Source organism: Heteronotia binoei, chromosome 6 (genome assembly GCF_032191835.1).
Source record: "Heteronotia binoei isolate CCM8104 ecotype False Entrance Well chromosome 6, APGP_CSIRO_Hbin_v1, whole genome shotgun sequence".
NCBI lineage: Eukaryota > Metazoa > Chordata > Lepidosauria > Squamata > Gekkonidae > Heteronotia > Heteronotia binoei.
This window is the reverse complement of record NC_083228.1, coordinates 2,297,642-2,317,552: the sequence shown is the minus strand read 5'-3', so window position 1 is coordinate 2,317,552 and position 19,911 is coordinate 2,297,642. Positions and strand designations below refer to the sequence as shown.

General features: G+C 48.6%; 1 protein-coding gene across 1 annotated transcript in view; it reads right to left on the bottom strand.

Moving 5' to 3' along the window:
• Positions 1-19,236, bottom strand: part of ERCC6 (ERCC excision repair 6, chromatin remodeling factor) — an 83,022-nt gene extending 63,786 nt beyond the window's left edge. The window contains exons 1-4 of the mRNA XM_060240994.1: positions 19,179-19,236; positions 12,096-12,535; positions 6,185-6,305; positions 4,076-4,181 (exon numbers count right to left, since the gene is read on the bottom strand). Coding sequence (XP_060096977.1) covers positions 4,076-4,181; positions 6,185-6,305; positions 12,096-12,535; positions 19,179-19,217 — 706 coding nt within the window. The 5' untranslated portion in view covers positions 19,218-19,236. The remainder of the gene's footprint in view (positions 1-4,075; positions 4,182-6,184; positions 6,306-12,095; positions 12,536-19,178) is intronic.
• Between the last annotated feature and the right edge of the window lie 675 nt (positions 19,237-19,911).

Sequence of the window (19,911 nt, the reverse complement as noted above, 5' to 3'; positions counted from 1 at the left end):
AAAGGATTTAGAGGTGGAGAAAGTCCATTTTAAAAAGGCAAGGACCCTATTATTTATTTTCATGTAGGAAAACTGTTGTTTTAACATTCTGAAATCCTCTCTAGTTCAAATGAAAAGTTTTGTTTTAAATATATTGCATGAACAAATGTAAGGACTGAAAATCAATCCATAAAACAGTAGGTGACCAATACAGAAAAGTTGAGAAAACTAGAGAGAGCTATAGGAAACAGCTAACAGGGAAGAACGGCAAATAGGCTATAACACTGCCAACTTGGTAAAGCACAGTGCATATCAATGCACCCAAAGCAAAAAGACACAGTGTCATAGATCAGCCAGACGCAGCCAACTCTGAAGATGCAGAGGTCTATGAGGAAGGACAGACAGGACAGAGAAGAAGGTTCAAGGTCAGTCAGTCCAGGATGACCTGATGCATAAAGTCACTGTAACCTTGCCAAGCAGGGACTCAGTCTGACAGTAGCTTCCCAGCTGCTCAAGCCCCTGACCCAGAACCAGAGAGAGCCCCCCCCCCCCCTTCCACCCTCACCTCCCTTGTCTCCAGAGTCATTAGAGCACAGACAAAAGGAAGTCCGTCTTGAGATGCAGGAGAGGAGACAGAGTTCGCGATTAGCAGCCCAGAGACATCTGGGTCTAGATAGTAAGGGGGAGAGTGCACACACCTGCATAATGCAAGCCAGTGGCAAGACAGCCATCTCTCCTATAAAGAGTGGAGAAAGGAAGAGGCGGGCTGTGGAAGCAGCGCATCCTAATCACTCCAGACTTTGCTGCCGCTAACTCTGGACTGGGATTCTGATTCCTTGGACCATGACTCTTGGATCTGCCCTGAATCTGCTTCTGTCACTGACCTGAAACTCTGACCACACTACATTGTGCCTGCACCTTGGGTAGCTTGCACCTGGGCTGTATGACTCTGCTCTAAAACCCGTCTCCTCCAGGACACACAATCTCTACCCCTCCATCCTCCACTGCCACTCTTCCTCCTGAAACCCAGCAAAAACTGACTGACAAACGTAGGTTTACAACTACAGACACACAACAGAAAAAATGGTGTGCAGGGAGGGAGGTCACAGCAGATGGGCAAAGGAATCAAACCTTAGGATCTCCCACTCAGTCCATGTCCATTTAATATCAAGCATGGAAAGTGATGTCAGTTAAGCCTCATACATCCTCCAATACACCTGGCTTCTCCCTCCCCCCCTCCGACCACTGCACAGGTCCCTGTTTACTATTTCCAGCTTTGGGAAACACCAGGAGGTTTCGATCCCTGGCATCTTGGCCATGTTGCTCCAGGTGGTGGCAAAGAAGTGGCTTTTCAGATGAGAATGTGAGAGGCAACTGCAATGTAGAGGGGTTGGCTCTGTGCCACATTCACCCCACATTCCCCCACTCTCCATGGGTTGTGTCTTCCTTTCATGTCTGGAGACCAAGTCCTATGAAGAAAGGTTGAAGGAGCTGGGCATGTTTAGCCTGGAGAGGAGGCGGCTGAGAGGTGATATGATGATCACCATCAAGTACTTGAAGGGCTGTCATATAGAGGATAGTGTGGAATTTTCTGTGGCCCCAGAAGGTAGGATTAGAACCAATGGGTTGAAATTAAATCAGAAGAGTTTCCAGCTCAACATTAGGAAGAATTTCCTGACTGTGAGAGCGGAACAGGCTTCCTCCTTGGGAGGTGGTGGGCTCTCCTTCCTTGGAGGTTTTTAAACAGAGGCTAGATAGCCATCTGACAGCAATGAAGATCCTGTGAATTTAGGGGCAGGTATTTGTGAGTTTCCTGCATTGTGCAAGGGGCTGGACTAGATGACCCTGGAGGTCCCTTTCAACTCTACGATTCTATGTATAATCTCTGTGGTGCCTCCCACCTTGTGGAATGGCTTGCCAGAGGCCAGGAAGACCTTCCACCAGTGTCAGCAGCAGCAGCATCCCCTGCAGTGGGACAGCTGCCAGAGCCTGGGGCTTGCAATGGGACCCACTGCTCTACCACCTCCTCCCCCCCCAGGCCGTGTTCCCATGAGTGCTTCACCACCAACCTCTCTGGCTCCACATGCTGCCCAGTGTCGCTACAGTGGCACTTCCAGCTGCCCAGATGGCATGCAGGCTGTGCAAGCAGAGGGAGTGGGAAGGCTTGCAAGGGGAAATGGGGAAGATGCACAGGAAGGGGGGGGTAAGGTGGCATGAGTGGGACCCTGGTGGGCAGAGGAAAGTAGGGGGAAATTCTCTGCCCAAGGTCTCCCAAAATTTGTAACTGGTCCTGACTGCCACATTTCTATCGATGTGCAATATTCAAGAGGGCATTTTTGTAAAGGGATTACCGTATTTTTCGCACCATAAGGCGCTCCAGAGGATAGGACACACCTTCCTCCTGGAGGGCGATCCCCTGCCTCTGATCCGGCGCTTCCCCCGCGCCTGCCTGCCTCCATCTTCTTCAGGCAAGTGCTGGGATTGCTCCACGTGGCCCCACCGCAAACCCAGCACTTCGCAAGCGCCGGCTGCGGAGGGGGCAGCGTGCTTCCTCCTTGCCTGTGTGCCTGGCTTCAGCTGTGATGTTTAAAGCAAGTGCTGGGATCGGAAGGCGGAGGGAGCGATCCCAGCGCTTGCTTTAAGCATCACAGCTGAAGCCAGGCACACAGGCAAGGAGGAAGCACGCTGCCCCCTCCGCAGCTGGCGCTTGCGAAGCGCTGGGTTTGCGGTGGGGCCACGTGGAGCGATCCCAGCGCCTGCCTGAAGAAGATGGAGCCAGGCAGGCAGGCGCGGGGGAAGCGCTAGATTGGAGGAAGAGGCAGCAGATCGCCCCCCCCTGGAAGGTACGTACCTTCGGACCATAAGACGCACACACTCCCCCCCCCACTTTTTTTTGGGGGGGGGAAGTGCGTCTTATGGTCCGAAAAATACAGTACATCAGTACCAATGGTTGCTTTGTAAGGGAGAAGTGTGTAGTCTATCGCAACGTTTTCCATATGCAGAACCTTTCTTTTAACTGCAATCCACTTTATTCCATTTTATTCATTTGTCATACGCTGGAGAGGTTCCCCCTCCTCCACTTTTATTTGCATTGTTGACTTGTTTATTCTGTAATCCTGGCCTTACTGCACAGTTCACTGAATACTCTGCTGCCTGATTACTTCATATTCTGTAATCCGCCCTGAATCTCAGCAAGAAGGCATTAAAGTAGAATAAATACAGATACAGCCACTGAAGGCCAACTGGGGGTTCACCTCCAACTGAACTGGGGGAAAGGAAAGTAGCACTGCAAAAATCTATCCACAACATACTGCTGTTCTTGCTTCAACTGTACGGAGAATTTTTTAGCATTATACATATTGAAAAACCTGAAACTGTTGATTGATAGCATTTCACTCCAAGATGTAATTCAATCACAGTGTTTGTCAATGTAAACCTTTTTTGCCGCTAATTTGATTAACGCTTCCAATTTATTAACAATACTCTAGCAATTCAAGCAAACATCAGTTATCCCATTGGAACTGAGCAGAGATTTATTTTCCTTCTTGAAGATTCCCACAAGGGTACTCAGATGAGCAATTCCGCAGGTGCACAAGATTAAAACAATCTTAAATTCCTTTGCAAAAAAAGCAACCCACTGAAATTCATTAATTCATGTTAACTTGAAAAAAGGGTATTCAAAGATTCTTTGGAGGTTTTTAAACAGACACTAGATGGCCACCTGACAGCAATGCTGATTCTGTGAATTAGGCAGATCCTGAGAAGGAGGGCAGGAAGGGGTGCATCAGTGCTTCGTTCTCCTGACCCTTTCTTACACACCCAGAGAAATGTTGATTGCCACTTTGGGGTCAGAAAGCAATTTTTCTCCAGGGCAGTTTGGCCAGGGATCCTGGAGGGTTTTTTTGGGGGGGAGGGGGCATTTGCCATATTCTGAGCTTGGAGCAGGGGTCACTGGATGTGTGGTGGGGAGGTACCTGTGGATTTCCTGCATTGTGCAGGAGACTGAACTAGATGACCGAGGAGATCCCTTCCAACTGTATGATTACTCCAATATTATTCTAAAATAGTTAGAATGAACTATTTTTTCATTCTTCACCTTCAATTTCATCCAATCCAGCACTGTCTGTTCCATCAGGAGGCTTTTTACCAAGAACAGCTTCAAGGTGCCTCTGTTTTGCTTTGATCTTTTTCAACTGTTGCTCCTGGGATAACGAGAACACATAAGATTAAAATGGAGCATCAAACTTCCTTTGCTCAAAAAACAAAATGGGACACAATGGGACTGTCTCTTCATATAACAGGACTTGCACTATTTTCTATGCAGTGACAGGACACCTCATCTTGCAGGTAGCTGGTGTTAAAAAGAACACATTTGGAATACTTAATTTGAACATAAGAACATGAACATAAGAGAAGCCATGTTGAATCAGGCAAAAGGTCCATCCAGCCCAACACTCTGTGTCACACAGTGGCCAAAAAACCCCAAGTGCCATCAGGAGGTTCACCAGTGGAGCCAGGACACTAGAAGCCCTCCCACTGTGCCCCCCCCCCCCAAAGCAGCAAGAATACAGAGCCTCACTGCCCCAGACAGAAAGTTCCAACAGTACGCTGCGGCCAACAGCCACTGATGGACCTCTGCTCCATATGTTTATCCAATCCCCTCTTGAAGATGGCTATGCTTGTAGCCGCCGCCACCTCCTGCGGCAGTGAATTCCATGTGTTAATCACCCTTTGGGTGAAGAAGGACTTCCTTTTATCGGTTCTCACCCACCTGCTCAGCAATTTCATTGAATGTCTATGAATTCTCATATTGTGAGAAATTCGCACTTTGCTAGTCCTCAGAGATTAACCTAGAACAGCATTCCCAGATAAGCAAATGGCTGTATATAGCTAATTTTCAGTCTGAGTGGCGACGAATGCAACTGATACATTAACAAAGAATAATCAACAAAGCAACAGGTTTGTCGTCAACATAGACAAAAAGTCACAATCAGTGAACTTCCTGGGAAAAGATAGTGCTATTTCCCCATCAGCAAGAAGGGGAAAGTGAAAGGAAGAAAATGTCCTTGGTTTATGCACAATGAATTCTTTAAAAGGCCAAACTTTGGGGAAGGTGGATTCAAGAACATGACCTAACAAGTATAATGTTGAATTCCTATTTATTTATTTCCCATATTTATATGCTTGCCTTTCTCTTGAGCATCTCTATTAAGCCTGATGCACTCTGCTGTGAAAAAGGAAACCTGATTGGCAGGAAAGAGCAGAGCCACTTAAAAGGAGCCCCCGGAAAACCTAACATGCCACAGTGGGCTGTGTAACATTAGTCCTGTCATCAACAGTATCAAAGGCTACAGAAGCAACTGCAGGATCAATAGGGTGGAAGCACCCTTTCACATTCAACCACTGACTGAGGATACCAAGCAGAGTCACAATGAGGAAAGGGGGGGCAGTTTGAGAGGGTCTGGAGGTCATCTGATGAATAGAGGATCAAAACGTATCTAATCACTTTCTCTAGAATAAAAGGCTGTTATTTGAGTTACTGTGCTGAGACATTTTTGAGATGACAGTCATAAAATTTTAACCACTGGGAGAAAACCAGGTTTATATCAGTGTTTTACATTTTAAAAATTATTGATTTCTAGCTGAAGGGATCAGCTTGCACATGACCCATGCCATTTTGGTCCAAGGGATTCATTTTCTTATGGGCTTGCAGACTAGTAGTTTGGGAGTCACGGCACAAGAACTCGAAGTCAGAGTGCTGTGATCTCCAATGTGGAGGTCTGCAGGGGCCCACCCAAGTGTTCCCTGGCCACAAGCTTGCTCTCTGACCCCTTCTGCACCCCCATCTCATCTCTTTGGAAGATCCTTCCTTTTCTTGGTCATTGCTCTGTTCCCAACATCATTGTTGTTATTGTTCTATTTTCCAACTGCCCTATTCAGCAAAGACAGCTTTAGTCAACTTCAAGTTCTCAGGCTGAAAGCTCTAGTCCTCCAAATGAAGCCTTTTAAAAGCATTTGCCCAGTATACTGAGAATGGACTTCACCACCAAGGGATAAGAAAGAGGCAAAGTAAGTCAGGCCTACTTGGCTTCGGAAATGATGGTGCACGCAGCAGATTCTCACCATTCGCTTGAACAAGATTGTGTTTAATAGGATATCCTATATGCATGCACACACACAAAGAAAGTCAGGAACATCCAGTTACCTTGTTGTATTTCTGCCGCTTCACAGAATCTAGTTTTCTGTTAATATCTTTGCTGGTAGCAGCGTGAGGAGTGAGCTGGTCAGTAATTGTACTGATTTGTTTCAGGGATGCTGTACATGATCTGAAACACAAACTCAATCATCAGATACCCAAGCATCAATGAGTTAAATGTCCTGAACTGCAAAACACAGTACAAGCTTGAATCCAATGGCACGGCTACCCACCTGTTTCAAAAAACATAGTGATTTATTTCTAACCCAGAAGCTGGTTTCCAAGTCTTTGAAACCAGCGGATTTTGCAGGTATGACAATCAAACAGGACTAGAGCCAGTCTGGTGTAGTGGTTAAGAGCAGTGGACCAGGTTTGATTCCCCCTCCTCCAGCCAGCTGGGTGACCCTGGGCCAGTCCCAGTTCTCTCAGAGCTCTCTCAGCCCCACCCGCCTCGCATGGTGTCTGTTGCGGGAGAGGAAGGGAAGGAAATTGTAAGCTACTCCAAGATCCTTCAGGTAACAAAGGGTGAGGTATAAAACCTTCTTCTTTATTAAAGAAAAAAAAAAACTAAAACTTTGCTGGTTTTAAAGTTGACACTGGATTCAAACTTTGTTCCACTAGAACTCGCATTCAATTTTAAATTATTTACTTTTACACTGATTAGAACACTAAGTAATAAATTCTTTAGGACTACCTGCTTAGTAGGTTATCATGGGCAGTAATATATGACTTTACCAGGGTCAAAACCAGTCAATATCTTAGTTTGTACTCAAGTGCACTATCCCGGTGAGACCAGAGAAAGGTAAGGAGTTGAAAATGAGTACCGGTATATAATGGCTTAAATGAGATACTGATCCGACAGCTCATGCAAAACTTAAGGGAACAAAACAGCTGAGGGGGCTGTGAGTGCATCACACATATCGTTAAACAGGGAGAATGATTTAGGCTGAAAAGGATCTGGGACCTGTTTTGCTTAATATAAATGATTTGGTTGAAGGAATAGAGGGAATGTTTATTAAATTTGCAGATGACACTAAATTGAGAGGGGTAGCAAATGCAAGACAGAATCAGAATACAGGATAATCGACAGGCCAGAAAACTGGGCAAAAACAAATAAAATGAATTTTAACAGGGATAAATGTAAAGTTCTGCATTTAGGTAGGAAAATCCAAATGCATAATTATAGGATGAGGGAGACTTGTCTTGGCAGCAGTATGTATGAAAAGGATCTTGGGGTCTTAGTGGACCATACGCTGAACATGAGTCAACAGTGGGATGCAGTGGCTAAAAAGGCAAATACAATTTTCGGCGGGGAGGGCAGAGTATAAATAAAAATTTATTACTATTATTATTATTTTGGACTGTATTAACAAAAGTATAGTGTCCAGATCACGTGAAGTGATAGTACTGCTTTACTCTACTCTGGTTAGACCTCATCTAGAGTACTGTGATCAGTTTGGGGCACCACATCTTAAGAAGGATATAGACAAGCTGGAATGTGTCCAGAGGGCAATGAAGATGTTGGGGGATCTAGAGTCCAAGTCCTATGAGGAAAGGTTAAAGGAGCTGGGCATGTTTAGCCTGGAGAGGAAACAACTGAGAGGTGATATGACCACCATCTTCAAGTACTTAAAGGGCTGTCATATAGAGCAGTGGTCCCGGGGATAGGCACCAGGGTCAGCCCACCCACCATGACCGCAGGATTGGCAGGGTGGGGGCACCAAATTCGGCTCCGCCCCCCCGTGGCGCCGCCAGGCTCCCTGCCACCACCACCCCGCAGTCGTGTAGCCTCCGTCACACACCCCCGCAGCCTCCCCGCGACACCCCCCCGTGGCTGTGCAGCCTTCCCGCCACCCCCTCTTCGACCGTGCAGCCTTCCTGCCCCGTCTCTCGTTGCGGCACCTCCACCACCACTCTCTGTTTTAAGGCAGAAGGGGCTTCGTGGACCGGTTCCAGTCAGGCCATGGACCGGAAGCGGTCCACGGACCAGGGACCCCTGATGGTGCTGAGTTGTTTTCTGTTGCCCCAGAAAGTTGGACCAGAACCAACAGGTTGAAATTAAATCAAGAGTTTTTGACTAAAAATCAGGAAGAACTTTCTGACAGTGAGAGCAGTTCCTCAGTGGAGATTATGAAACAGAGGCTAAATGGCCATGTTGCAACAAAGCTGATTCTGAGAACTTAGGGGGTGGGACTAGACGACCCTGGAGGTCCCTTCCAACTCTATGATTCTATGACTGTCAGCCTCCCAGGTACCTTTTATATAAAAACAATGGAGAAATCTGTCCCCACAGATAGCTGTGACAAACTTCAACTGAGCAGGACTGCAGCCTGAATCTTACATAAGAACATAAGAGAAGCCATGTTGGATCAGGCCAATGGCCCATCCAGTCCAACACTCTGTGTCACATAAGAACATAAGAGAAGCCCTGTTGGATCAGGCCAATGGCCCATCCAGTCCAACATTCTGTGTCACATAAGAACATAAGAGAAGCCATGTTGGATCAGGCCAATGGCCCATCCAGTCCAACACTCTATGTCACATAAGAACATAAGAGAAGCCCTGTTGGATCAGGCCAGTGGCCCATCCAGTCCAACATTCTATGTCACATAAGAACATAAGAGAAGCCCTGTTGGATCAGGCCAATGGCCCATGCAGTCCAACATTCTGTGTCACATAAGAACATAAGAGAAGCCCTGTTGGATCAGGCCAATGGCCCATGCAGTCCAACATTCTATGTCACATAAGAACATAAGAGAAGCCCTGTTGGATCAGGCCAGTGGCCCATCCAGTCCAACATTCTGTGTCACATAAGAACATAAGAGAAGCCATGTTGGATCAGGCCAATGGCCCATGCAGTCCAACATTCTGTGTCACATAAGAACATAAGAGAAGCCCTGTTGGATCAGGCCAGTGGCCCATCCAGTCCAACATTCTATGTCACATAAGAACATAAGAGAAGCCCTGTTGGATCAGGCCAATGGCCCATGCAGTCCAACATTCTATGTCACATAAGAACATAAGAGAAGCCCTGTTGGATCAGGCCAATGGCCCATGCAGTCCAACATTCTATGTCACATAAGAACATAAGAGAAGCCATGTTGGATCAGGCCAATGGCCCATCCAGTCCAACACTCTGTGTCACATAAGAACATAAGAGAAGCCATGTTGGATCAGGCCAGTGGCCCATCCAGTCCAACATTTTGTGTCACACAGTTGCCAAAAAAAAATTTATACTATACACACACACACACACACACACTGTGGCTAACAGCCACTGATGGACCTCTGCTCCATATTTTTATCCAATCCACTCTTGAAGCTGGCTATGCTTGTAGCCACCACCACCTCCTGTGGCAGTGAATTCCACATGTTAATCACCCTTTGGGTGAAGAAGTATTTCCTTTTATCTGTTTTAACCTGACTGCTCAGCAATTTAATCAAATGCCCACGAGTTCTTGTATTGTGAGAAAGGAAGAAAAGTACTTCTTTCTCTACTTTCTCCATCCCATGCATTATCTTGTAAACCTCTATCATGTCACCCCGCAGTCGACGTTTCTCCAAGCTAAAGAGTCCCAAGCGTTTTAACCTTTCTTCATAGGGAAAGTGCTCCAGCCCTTTAATCATTCTAGTTGCCCTTTTCTGGACTTTCTCCAATGCTAGAATATCCTTTTTGAGGTGTGGCGACCAGAACTGCACACCGTACTCCAAATGAGACCGCACCATCGATTTATACAGGGGCATTATGATACTGGCTGATTTGTTTTCAATCCCCTTCCTAATAATTCCCAGCATGGCGTTGGCCTTTTTTATTGCAAACGCACACTGTCTTGACATTTTCAGTGAGTTATCTACCATGACTCTCTCTTGGTCAGTCTCTGCCAGTTCACACCCCATCAACGTGTATTTGTAGCTGGGATTCTTGGCCCCAATGTGCATTACTTTGCACTGTCAAGTCTGCTGTATTTTGGTCAAGCTGCATCCTAACATTGGTTCAGAAGTAAGGGGTTCTGGGTAAACCACACTGAACACCGAATGCTGCTAGCTAACTTTCCTCACCGTCCCTTTGTTGTGTAGCCTGCTTTGAAATGGTGATATGGGAACAAGATAGTAGAGCCTTCTCAGGCAGGGTGTCTGTGGGAGTGTGAAGGCGCCAAGGCCTCAGCTTGGGAACGAAGTAGTAACATCCTGATGTGAATATACACTGCATAGAATGCCCCTCCCTCAAGAATCCTTTTGATCTATACCTTAAATGCTTGGTTAATGTCTATGTACCCCAGTCCTTCAATCTCTATCATGGTCTATAGTTCTGTCTCCAATAAACTAGCATCTTTGTTTCAACCAAAGTCTCGTTATTGAATTCAGCTGACTTAACATGCACTTGGCCACATTGAACCTCATCTGCCACGTTGATGCCCACTCAGCCAGCCTCAACAGATCCCTTTGGAGTGCCTCACTATCCTCTCTGGTTCTCACCACCCTGAACAATTTAGTGTCATCTGAAAACTTGGCCACTTCACTGCTCACTCCCAATGCCAAATCATTTATGAACAAGTTAAAGAGCATGGGACCCTGTACTGAGCCCTGCGGCACCCCACTGCTTACCGTCCTCCACAGCAAAGACTGCCCATTTATACTCACTCTCTGCTTCCTATTACTCAGCCAGTTTTTGATCCACAAGAGGACCTGTCCTTTTACTCCATGACTCTCAAGCTTTCTCGATCTTCACAAATGACAGCCTGAACTTTTTACCGATGGTTTACATTGGATAACAATGGGATTTTTTTATCAGCAGAGCTAGATTTAATCTACAGATACCATAATTATCCTGGCTTCACTGAGATTTCCCCAGCATGTGGTGTGTGGATTTCACCCTATGATTATGACATGTGAGACCAGTGGGTGAGAATGCTTGGGTTCTGAGCTCCCACATAAACAAGACAGATGACACCCTACTCAAGGGTGTCAAACATGCAGCCCGGGGGCTGAATCAGGCCCCTGGAGGGCTGCTATCAGACCCCTAAGCAAATGGCTGTTGTCTGTTTACTTCTCCATCTCTCTTGCTTCCTTCTGCACTACAGCACAGCAGCTACAGAGTAAAGTCTCTATTTTCTCCATTGGCTGAGGCTCCTCCTTTGGGGAGGAAGAGGAGGAGGGATAGCTTGCTTTGCCAGTCTCTCTCAATTGCACAGCGGAGCTACTAAGCCATGCCTCTCTCCTTCTATTGGCTGAGGCTCTCCCCCAGGGAAGGAAGGAAAGAGCCAGAGATTCCTTTGCCCAGTTCCCTGGATTGTACGGGAGAGAGACAAAGAAAGCAAATTTAACACCAATGAGTGCTAACGACAAGTGCTAAATTTAACATGGACAAGTGCTAATGTTCTACGCATGTTTTTAGGTTTTAAAATCTGTAATTATGTTTGTCTGTGTCCTTTATAAAGTTTATATCTCCACTACCTGGCATTACATTTTATGACACTCAAGGCCTGGCCTGACAAGGTCACATTTATGTTGGGTCCAGCCCTCATCACAAAAGAGTTTGACACCTCTGCCCTACATGGTTTGAAATCACTCTGAAATATGTTGTCAGACATAGAGGAAGAACATTCCATTGAGTTGTGACCCACTCATGACAACTTCAACCGGATGAGTAGAGGCTGCCTGCCTGTGAGAAACAACCCCCGTCTTCTTTGGTGGGCTCCCATCCAAGTACTGACAATGGCCAGCCTCACTTAGCTCCCACGCCCTCAGGAGCTTGGGCCAAACTAGGCTGAAACAGGTCATATTTATCCACACCACGGACACACTGCCATTTAAACACAGATTCTCTTTCCATAACCTTCAGCCTGTCATATATGGTTTTTAATTGCCATATTTCTGAATTCAACCTGTAAATAAAAAAGTTACGGCTCATCCAGCTTACCGAAGATCATCCAGGACTGACTGGTAATCCTTTTCCGCTTCCGCAATACGAACCGCCTTGTTTGCTTCATTTATTGCGTTATCCACCTGCTTAAGGACACCTTGCTCCAATACTTCCTGATCATACACATCAACGCCGAGGCCTCTGAGTTCCTCTGCCTGAGCGCACTGCACTACAGGCTGAATCTGCTGCCTGTCAATACGCAGCAGAGCTGGTGCTTTCCTCAGTGCTCCAGAAGAAACCCCCGCGGACGATGTAGATGGCTCATTCTCAGGATCAAAGTCCTCCCACCAAAGGTCCCCAGCAAGACGCTCACTGGGAGGGGAGCTGCTTCCTTGCCTGGACTTCATGGCTTCCTCCAGGCAAGAGTCGCTTCCGCCTGCTCTGGAACTTTGTCCTTGAGGACTCCCTTCCGGCAGGGACTTTTCAGATGGCATCGCCTGCTCAAAGACAAGGAAAAGTTGCTAAGCATACTCTTTGTAAGTACAGCACAAAAGCCCACTGCAGCTAGTCCAGCGTGCTGCCTCACACAACAATCTCATACAACAACGGAACAAAGTAGGAGTCAAGTTGGCCCTTAAAGGCCAACGAAGTTTTATTCAGAATGTATTTATTCTGAAAAAAACTTTGCTGGTCTAAAAGGTGCAACTTGACTCCAATTTTGTTCTACTGCTTCAGACCAACACAGCTGCCCACTTGGATCACACAACAACAGTTATTCTGAAAAAGCCGTCAAACCAGAACAGAGACCAAGTCCTTCCCCTGCCATTCAGAGGTTTGCTGACTCTGTTCGTGGAGGCTCTCTTCAGTCACCACGGCTAGTAGCCGCGGATGGACTTCTTTACGTCATAAAGTGATTGAAATGTGGGATCCAGTGCCAGAGAATGTGGTGACAGCCCCGGGCACAGGCGCTTCTGAAGGAGGGAGAGGGCAGAGAACTTCCCCCCCCTCCCCCAAATATCAGAATTCGAGGGCATCGAATGAAGCTGAGGGGGAGTCAGTGGGCAGGCAGAAAGGCCCCCTTCTTCTTCACCAGCCAGAGGACGCAGTGATCAAGAAGAAGATAATGCATTTATATCCCGCCCTCCACTCCGAAGAGTCTCAGAGCGGCTCACAATCTCCTTTACCTTCCTCCCCCACAACAGACACCCTGTGAGGTAGATGAAGATATTGGATTTATATCCCACCCTCCATTCCAAAGAGTCTCAGAGCGGCTCACAATCTCCTTTCCCTTCCTCCCCTCCACAACAGACACCCTGTGAGGTAGATGAAGATATTGGATTTATATCCCGCCCTCCACTCCGAAGAGTTTCAAAGCGGCTCACAATCTCCTTTACCTTCCTCCCCCACAACAGACACCCTGTGAGGTAGATGAAGATATTGGATTTATATCCCGCCCTCCACTCCGAAGAGTCTCAAAGCGGCTCACAATCTCCTTTACCTTCCCCCCCCCACAACAGACCCCCTGTGAGGTAGATGAAGATACTGGATTTATATCCCGCCCTCCACTCCAGAGAGTCTCAGAGCGGCTCACAATCTCCTTTACCTTCCCCCCCCCCCACAACAGACATCCTGTGAGGTAGATGAAGATATTGGATTTATATCCCGCCCTCCACTCCAAAGAGTCTCAAAGTGGCTCACAATCTCCTTTACCTTCCTCCCCCTCAACAGACACCCTGTGAGGTAGATGAAGATATTGGATTTATTTATTTATTTAATTTATATTTTGACTTATATCCCGCCCTTCCCACCGAAGTGGCTCAGGGCGGCTTACAACATAGTAAACTTACATAAATTTGCTTAAAAACATTTACATAATAAGGATTAAAACAATAAATTAATAAGACATAAAAACATAAAAACCAGCGGTCTATTAAATGCATTCTAGTTCCATCCAAAAAATTTCTCAGTATTAGTTAGTTGTTGTAGGCCTGCCGGAAGAGGGCTGTCTTACAGGCCCTGCGGAATTGCCCTAGGTCCCGCAGGGTCCTCACCTCTTCCGGCAGCTGGTTCCACCAGTAAGGCGCCGTTACCGAGAAGGCCCGATCCCTGGTGGATTTCAGGCGGGCCTCCTTTGGCTCGGGGATTACTAACAGGTTTTGTGAACCCGATCGTAGTACTCTCTGGGGAACGTGTGGGGAGAGACGGTCCCTAAGGTAGGCAGGTCCTAGGCCATATGGGGCTTTAAAGGTAATGACCAACACCTTGTACCGGACTCGGAATGTTATTGGCAGCCAGTGCAGATCCCGAAGCCCTAATAACAGCCGGGCAGCGGCATTCTGCACTAACTGCAATTTCCGGGTCCAACACAAGGGTAGCCCCATGTAGAGGGCATTACAGTAGTCCAACCTCGAGGTGACCGTGGCATGAATCACCGTTGCTGGGTCATCGTGTTCCAGGAAAGGAGCCAACTGCCTCGCCCGCCTAAGATGAGAGAATGCGGACTTGGCGGTGGCTGCTATCTGAGCCTCCATTGTCAATGAAGGCTCCAATAGTTTATATCCCACCCTCCACTCCAAAGAGTCTCAGAGCGGCTCACAATCTCCTTTACCTTCCTCCCCCACAACAGACATCCTGTGAGGTAGATGAAGATATTGGATTTATATCCCGCCCTCCACTCCGAAGAGTCTCAGAGCGGCTCACAATCTCCTTTACCATGCCCCCCCCCCACGACAGACACCCTGTGAGGTAGATGAAGATATTGGATTTATACCTCGCCCTCCACTCCAAAGAGTCTCAGAGCGGCTCACAATCTCCTTTATCTTCCTCCCCCCCCACGACAGACACCCTGTGAGGTAGATGAAGATATTGGATTTATATCCCGCCCTCCACTCCAAAGAGTCTCAGAGCGGCTCACAATCTCCTTTATCTTCCTCCCCCACAACAGACACCCTGTGAGGTAGATGAAGATATTGGATTTATACCTCGCCCTCCACTCCAAAGAGTCTCAGAGCGGCTCACAATCTCCTTTATCTTCCTCCCCCCCCCACGACAGACACCCAGTGAGGTAGATGAAGATATTGGATTTATATCCCGCCCTGCACTCTGAAGAGTCTCACAGCGGCTCACAATCTCCTTTCCCTCCCCCCCCCCCCACAACAGACACCCAGTGAGGTAGATGAAGATATTGGATTGGATTTATATCTCGCCCTCCACTCCAAAGAGTCTCAGAGCGGCTCACAATCTCCTTTATCTTCCTCCCCCCCCACGACAGGCACCCTGTGAGGTAGATGAAGATATTGGATTTATATCCCACCCTCCATTCCAAAGAGTCTCAGAGCGGCTCACAATCTCCTTTCCCTTCCTCCCCTCCACAACAGACACCCTGTGAGGTAGATGAAGATATTGGATTTATATCCCGCCCTCCACTCCGAAGAGTTTCAAAGCGGCTCACAATCTCCTTTACCTTCCTCCCCCACAACAGACACCCTGTGAGGTAGATGAAGATATTGGATTTATATCCCGCCCTCCACTCCGAAGAGTCTCAAAGCGGCTCACAATCTCCTTTACCTTCCCCCCCCCCACAACAGACCCCCTGTGAGGTAGATGAAGATACTGGATTTATATCCCGCCCTCCACTCCAGAGAGTCTCAGAGCGGCTCACAATCTCCTTTACCTTCCCCCCCCCCACAACAGACATCCTGTGAGGTAGATGAAGATATTGGATTTATATCCCGCCCTCCACTCCAAAGAGTCTCAAAGTGGCTCACAATCTCCTTTACCTTCCTCCCCCTCAACAGACACCCTGTGAGGTAGATGAAGATATTGGATTTATTTATTTATTTAATTTATATTTTGACTTATATCCCGCCCTTCCCACCGAAGTGGCTCAGGGCGGCTTACAACATAGTAAACTTACATAAATTTGCTTAAAAACATTTACATAATAAGGATTAAAACAATAAATTAATAAGACATAAAAACATAAAAACCAGCGGTCTATTAAATGCATTCTAGTTCCATCCAAAAAATTTCTCAGTATTAGTTAGTTGTTGTAGGCCTGCCGGAAGAGGGCTGTCTTACAGGCCCTGCGGAATTGCCCTAGGTCCCGCAGGGTCCTCACCTCTTCCGGCAGCTGGTTCCACCAGTAAGGCGCCGTTACCGAGAAGGCCCGATCCCTGGTGGATTTCAGGCGGGCCTCCTTTGGCTCGGGGATTACTAACAGGTTTTGTGAACCCGATCGTAGTACTCTCTGGGGAACGTGTGGGGAGAGACGGTCCCTAAGGTAGGCAGGTCCTAGGCCATATGGGGCTTTAAAGGTAATGACCAACACCTTGTACCGGACTCGGAATGTTATTGGCAGCCAGTGCAGATCCCGAAGCCCTAATAACAGCCGGGCAGCGGCATTCTGCACTAACTGCAATTTCCGGGTCCAACACAAGGGTAGCCCCATGTAGAGGGCATTACAGTAGTCCAACCTCGAGGTGACCGTGGCATGAATCACCGTTGCTGGGTCATCGTGTTCCAGGAAAGGAGCCAACTGCCTCGCCCGCCTAAGATGAGAGAATGCGGACTTGGCGGTGGCTGCTATCTGAGCCTCCATTGTCAATGAAGGCTCCAATAGTTTATATCCCACCCTCCACTCCAAAGAGTCTCAGAGCGGCTCACAATCTCCTTTACCTTCCTCCCCCACAACAGACATCCTGTGAGGTAGATGAAGATATTGGATTTATATCCCGCCCTCCACTCCGAAGAGTCTCAGAGCAGCTCACAATCTCCTTTACCATGCCCCCCCCCCCACGACAGACACCCTGTGAGGTAGATGAAGATATTGGATTTATACCTCGCCCTCCACTCCAAAGAGTCTCAGAGCGGCTCACAATCTCCTTTATCTTCCTCCCCCCCCACGACAGACACCCTGTGAGGTAGATGAAGATATTGGATTTATATCCCGCCCTCCACTCCAAAGAGTCTCAGAGCGGCTCACAATCTCCTTTATCTTCCTCCCCCACAACAGACACCCTGTGAGGTAGATGAAGATATTGGATTTATACCTCGCCCTCCACTCCAAAGAGTCTCAGAGCGGCTCACAATCTCCTTTATCTTCCTCCCCCCCCACGACAGACACCCAGTGAGGTAGATGAAGATATTGGATTTATATCCCGCCCTGCACTCTGAAGAGTCTCACAGCGGCTCACAATCTCCTTTCCCTCCCCCCCCCCACAACAGACACCCAGTGAGGTAGATGAAGATATTGGATTGGATTTATATCTCGCCCTCCACTCCAAAGAGTCTCAGAGCGGCTCACAATCTCCTTTATCTTCCTCCCCCCCCACGACAGGCACCCTGTGAGGTAGATGAAGATATTGGATTTATATCCCACCCTCCACTCCGAAGAGTCTCAGAGCGGCTCACAATCTCCTTTCCCTTCCCCCCACCCCCACAAGAGACACCCAGTGAGGTAGATGAAGATATTGGATTTATATCCCACCCTGCACTCTAAAGAGTCTCAGAGCGGCTCACAATCTCCTTTATCTTCCTCCCCCACAACAGACACCCTGTGAGGTAGATGAAGATACTGGATTTATATCCCACCCTGCACTCTAAAGAGTCTCAGAGCGGCTCACAATCTCCTTTATCTTCCTCCCCCACAACAGAAACCCTGTGAGGTAGATGAAGATACTGGATTTATATCCCACCCTGCAATCTAAAGAGTCTCAGAGCGGCTCACAATCTCCTTTATCTTCCTCCCCCACAACAGACACCCTGTGAGGTAGATGAAGATATTGGATTTATATCCCACCCTGCACTCTAAAGAGTCTCAGAGCGGCTCACTATCTCCTTTATCTTCCTCCCCACAACAGACACCCTGTGAGGTAGATGAAGATACTGGATTTATATCCCGCCCTCCACTCCGAAGAGTCTCATAGCGGCTCACAATCTCCTTTCCCTTGCCCCCCCACAACAGATGCCCTGTGAGATAGATGAAGATATTGGATTTATATCCCGCCCTCCACTCCAAAGAGTCTCAGAGCGGCTCACAATCTCCTTTATCTTCCTCCCCCCCCCCCCCACGACAGACACCCAGTGAGGTAGATGAAGATATTGGATTTATATCCTGCCCTGCACTCTAAAGAGTCCCAGAGCGGCTCACAATCTCCTTTATCTTCCTCCCCCCCCCCCCACAACAGACACCCTGTGACTGGATTTATATCCCGCCCTCCACTCCGAAGAGTCTCACAGCGGCTCACAATCTCCTTTCCCTTCCCCCCCCCCACAACAGACACCCAGTGAGGTAGATGAAGATATTGGATTGGATTTATATCTCGCCCTCCACTCCGAAGAGTCTCAGAGCGGCTCACAATCTCCTTTACCTTCCTCCCCCACAAGACACCCTGTGAGGTAGATGAAGATATTGGATTTATATCACGCCCTCCACTCCGAAGAGTCTCAGAGCGGCTCACAATCTCCTTTACCTTCCTCCCCCACAAGACACCCTGTGAGGTAGATGAAGATATTGGATTTATATCACGCCCTCCACTCCGAAGAGTCTCAGAGCGGCTCACAATCTCCTTTACCTTCCTCCCCCACAAGACACCCTGTGAGGTAGATGAAGATATTGGATTTATATCACGCCCTCCACTCCGAAGAATCTCAGAGCGGCTCAAAGTCTCTTTTATCTTCCTCCCCCTCAACAGACACCCTGTGAGGTGGGGGCAGATTTATACCCCGCCCTTCTCCCTGAATCAGAGTCTCAGAGCGGCCCACAATCTCCTTTTCCCTTCCTCCCCCCCCAACAGACACCCTGTGAGGTGGGTGGGGCTGAGAGGGCTCCCCCAGCAGCTGCCCTTTCAAGCACATCTCTGCCAGAGCTGTGGCTGCCCAAGGCCCTTCCGGCAGGTGCCAGTGGGGGAGCGGGGGCATCAATCCTCCCAGGGAAGAGTCGGTGCCTTCCCCCAGAGCGGCTGTCCCCTGCTGGCCCCTCAGCGCCACGGCCAGGCCAGGCAGCCCCATTCACCGAGGGAAGGAGTCGGGGCCTCCTCCCAGCAGCGGGGCTCCTCCGACGGCCTCCCGGGGGCGCGCAGGCCTGGTCGTTCCCCGGAGAAGAAGGGACGAGATCCCAGGCCCGCCCCGCCGACTCACCGCCATTCCCGCGCCGGGAGCACCGCCGCCCTCGGCCATCGCGGCTCTCCCTCCCTCGCGAAATGGACGCCCGCCACCGCCGGGAGAGGACTGCGCCTGCGCCGCCGCTCTCGCTCGCCGGCGCGCTCCTCTATGGCCGCGCTTCTGGAATGGCCGCGGGCGCCCTCTAGGGGTGGGGGACTCTCCCCGTCGCCTCGGGCAGCCCGAGAGCGGGATTCTCATTCCGCTCCAAGAGGATTCAAGAAGCACCTTTAAGACCAACAACATTTTATTCAGAATGTAAGCTTTTGTGTGATGAAGTGTGCTTAGCGCACACAGAAGCTTACATTCTGAATAAAACTTCGTTGGACTTAAAAGTGCGACTTGACTCCTGCTTTGTTCGACTGCTTCATACCAACACGGCTGCCCACCTGGATCTATCTACATGGAATGTCCCAAGAGGCAGCAGCAGAGCCCCCACCCTTGGAAGAAAAGGCCACTTTGGAGGGGGGGGGGTGTCTCAAGGCACACTCTACACCTTCCCAGACGCTGTCCCCAGATCTCCAGGCATTTCGTAAGTCTAGAGTTGGCAACCCCAACAAGGCTTCTCTCCCAGGTTCCAGGCTTCCCTCCACAAATTTCTGGCCCATTAATAAATGTTGCATTGCGCAAAATTCTCATAGGGGAGTCCTCCTAACGAGCCCTAACTCAGGCTCCCAGGCGGGGCTTAGTGTGTGGCCGGCACTGCTGCTTT